General features: G+C 37.4%; 1 protein-coding gene across 1 annotated transcript; it reads left to right on the top strand.

Annotated features, from left to right (window-relative positions):
* The first annotated feature begins 1,300 nt into the window (after positions 1-1,300).
* LOC107887013 (protein MIZU-KUSSEI 1) lies at positions 1,301-2,899 on the top strand. The gene has a single exon (XM_016811146.2). The coding sequence runs from the start codon at positions 1,953-1,955 to the stop codon at positions 2,646-2,648; it is 696 nt and encodes a 231-aa protein (XP_016666635.1). The 5' UTR covers positions 1,301-1,952; the 3' UTR covers positions 2,649-2,899.
* Positions 2,900-3,400: the final 501 nt, after the last annotated feature.

Below are 3,400 nucleotides of genomic sequence, written 5' to 3'. Positions count from 1 at the left end.
GGAAGAGCAGCCACAAGCAAAGAGAGAAGGGAAGAGGGTCCCATGATTGGCGCAATAATTAGAAGGCAGGCCCAGGGACAAACCATTTTGATTAGTATAATTTGAAATGAAACTCCCCTGATTTGGATATAATCATAGCAAAATCCCATTGACTCAATCTACAAAATGAAGAAGAAAACAGGTAAGATTATAAAAGTAACAACTAACATTCATCTTTTTCAAATCATCTGTCAAGATTTTCCAAGGCCGTATACATTTCCATATCTGTCATTTCTGCTTATCTTTTTTAATGATTTGATCTTCAAACACAGTCTCATGCTAGTGTTGTAAGCCATTGGACCAAGTCTCATCAATCTGGGAGAGGAGGTCAGTCACCGGAACCAGATTTTATCTCTCACACAATTATTGAGACAAGTGTTGGTTAATTAGTTAAGATTGTTTTTTAAATTTTCATTTGATTATAATTAAAATGTCGGTAAATTTATTGAATATTTTAAAAATAAATTATTAGTCCTTTCTTCAAGTTGCAATCTTACTTTTATAATCTAAATCACTCTCTCGTTGAAATTTCCCCCTAAAAGTTTAGTCATAAACTAAACAAAAAGAACAGATCACTTATAAATATACGCAAAATATAAGTTTTTCAATGAATAAAATAAATACTCATGTGTAAAACTAAAACAAGCCCTTTGTTAAATAATAACTAAAGTATAATCATTGTGAATCTCTATTTCTTAAAAATAAGTTTATCTTTAATACGACAACTTCTAATCATATTGAAAGTGTATTGCTCGACTTGATTATTTTACGTTGTCTTCAATAATAAATTGCTAAAAATCTTCAAAGATATGCAATAAACAACTTCAATAATTTTGGTCAAAATTTGTCAATGGGAAGTTATAATATATTGTAAGATGGTAATTAAATTGCAATAGGAGTTTATTTGTCCTAAGGGGACATAGTTCTTGTTGTGTATTTGAAAAAACAGATTACTGTGTAACGTTACAGCAAAAGATAGCTAAGACAAGATGACACATATCTAGCATAACCCCTCTCAGACAACGACCTGTCTTGTCTTCACATGGCTGCTAAACATAAGTGGTTTTACTTTGTAAGGAAACCATTAAGAGCGCATGTTACAAGGAATAGAAATCTTGATGTGGTACTTAAGGGGGAAATTTACTCTCTAACTACCAGATTGATTTGCTTAAAATTCAAACGATGAGAAAATGCTTTAGCTGTAAGCCAAAACGGGGTGTACTTTTAATACCCAAACATGAGCATTATCACATTAAGAAAGCAATTTCAAAAGGACATGATCAATGTTTCGGTTGTGCTGCTGCCTGAAATGCCTCTATCGAATGAGACTATGGTTTCTGTCACAAGCAAAAGCAAAAGAAAAGTTATTTCCATTTCCATGTATACACAGTTGGAAAAAAGAAAAAGGAGGTAATTCCTAATGCGCCTCAATAATTAGTGAGAGTTTGTGATGGGGTTTGGAAAAAGCATAAATCAAGTGATGTTGATGCCCTATGTAATGATCAGAGAGGCACATGCTAAACCCAACAATACCACACTCCTTTTTTTTCCTTCAATACCCCATTTCTCCCCCCCCCCAAACTTGTGGTCAGACCTTTTCTTATCGCCTTCAAGTTCAACTCCATCTCTTTTTCATCTCTAAACTTGGTCACATCAAGCTTTAATCACATTTTTTCCCCTTTTTATCTCAACCAACTTGTAGGCTCTCTTCTCTTCTCTTCTGTTCCCTTCCCCACCTCAAAAGATTCCAAGGACAATCAAATCCAAGTGACTAACCACCTTCCTAACTCACTCCTTTTATTTCCTATACCACACCCCTCTTTTCTCCCTCTATGTAGTTTAATCCTTGTAATTCAACCTAGAATAGCTTCTATCTAGCCTCTTGATTTGGGTACTTCAAACTGAGTCCAATAATGCCAACGGTTCACTCTAGTCCCTATTTGCAAATGGACAATCCGGCCATAATGTCTTTGCTCCGGCCTACTCCTGGAGAGAAGCACCGCAAGTCCAGTAGTGGTGGCCTCTTGCGTATGTTCAAGCTTTTCCCCATGCTAACCTCCGGCTGCAAGATGGTTGCACTATTGGGTAGGCCTAAAAAGCCTTTGCTCAAGGATAGTGCTACCACAGGTACCATTTTTGGGTATCGTAAAGGCAGAGTTTGCTTAGCCATACAAGATGATCCCCATTGCGTGCCGATGTTCGTCATCGAGCTACCGATGCTCACCAGCTTGCTTCAAAAGGAAATGGCATCTGATATAGTCAGAATAGCTCTCGAAAGCGAAACCAAGACTCACAAGAAGAAACTACTGGAAGAGTTTGTGTGGGCGGTCTATTGCAATGGAAGAAAAGTGGGTTACTCTATCAGGAGGAAACAGTTGTCTGACGATGAACTCCATGTTATGCAGCTCTTGCGAGGTGTGTCAATGGGTGCGGGGGTCCTTCCAAGCCCAAACGACAAAGAAACAGTGACGTCTGATGGGGAACTGACGTACATGAGAGCAAGATTTGAGAAGGTGGTCGGATCAAAGGACTCGGAAGCATTATACATGATTAATCCAGATGGTGCACCTGGCCCAGAACTGAGTATTTTCTTTGTAAGAGCTCGTTAGAATTTGTGTTATTTTTACACATGAGCACCATAAAAAAAAAATCAATGATGGAAACAAACAGATCACCATGGCTAGACTATGTTTAATGTCCTTATGGTGGTTCAAGCTAGCTCATTGTTATAGCGATAGAATTGAATGCCAATATAATCTCCTGTTTCTGCCTTGAGAATAAGATTGAATACCGACACACCAAGTTCCCTTTGTCTCAAACGGGACAATGAACATATAATATAATTCATTAAAGACGCTAATTTTCCTTTTTTCCTCTCTCTCTTTCCCCTGGTCTAATTCAATAGCAGTAAATCCTGCAGATAACTTTGCAAGAAACAGAAATGGTTCTTGTCTTTATGCATTAAATACACGTATTAAGAGTGAATTTAAAGATTATCATCCACTGAAACATAACCAAAGAAATGAAAAAGTTATGAGGGTAAGTTCCTTGATGAATGTTGTGGAAAATACTAATGGTTAGCATTTAAGTGTACTCAAATATCAATGTATCGGGGAACAAGTATTTGACATAGACACCGAAATTTTTTTGTGGTGGCTGAGATTCTGAGCATTCACTTTCATAGGCATAAGTACTTGGCACCAATAAGTCCCAGCTAGCCTTCCATTGGCCATACATATAAGTTGACGTGTTTTGCAGACGATATGCTCTCTCAATCGAGGAAAAGTAAACTGGCTGAATTGAGCTCAGTTTGCAAATACAGAAGCAACCCAAAGGGGACTAGCTAACTAGATAGTGTCAC

Source organism: Gossypium hirsutum, chromosome A05 (genome assembly GCF_007990345.1).
Source record: "Gossypium hirsutum isolate 1008001.06 chromosome A05, Gossypium_hirsutum_v2.1, whole genome shotgun sequence".
Lineage (NCBI taxonomy): Eukaryota > Viridiplantae > Streptophyta > Magnoliopsida > Malvales > Malvaceae > Gossypium > Gossypium hirsutum.
The sequence above is the reverse complement of the archived record's forward strand: the minus strand, read 5'-3'. Positions and strand labels throughout refer to the sequence as shown.

Excerpts from the sequence above, each read along its gene's own strand:
- LOC107887013 (XM_016811146.2), top strand. The coding sequence starts at position 1,953 with ATGCCAACGGTTCACTCTAGTCCCTATTTGCAAATGGACAATCCGGCC.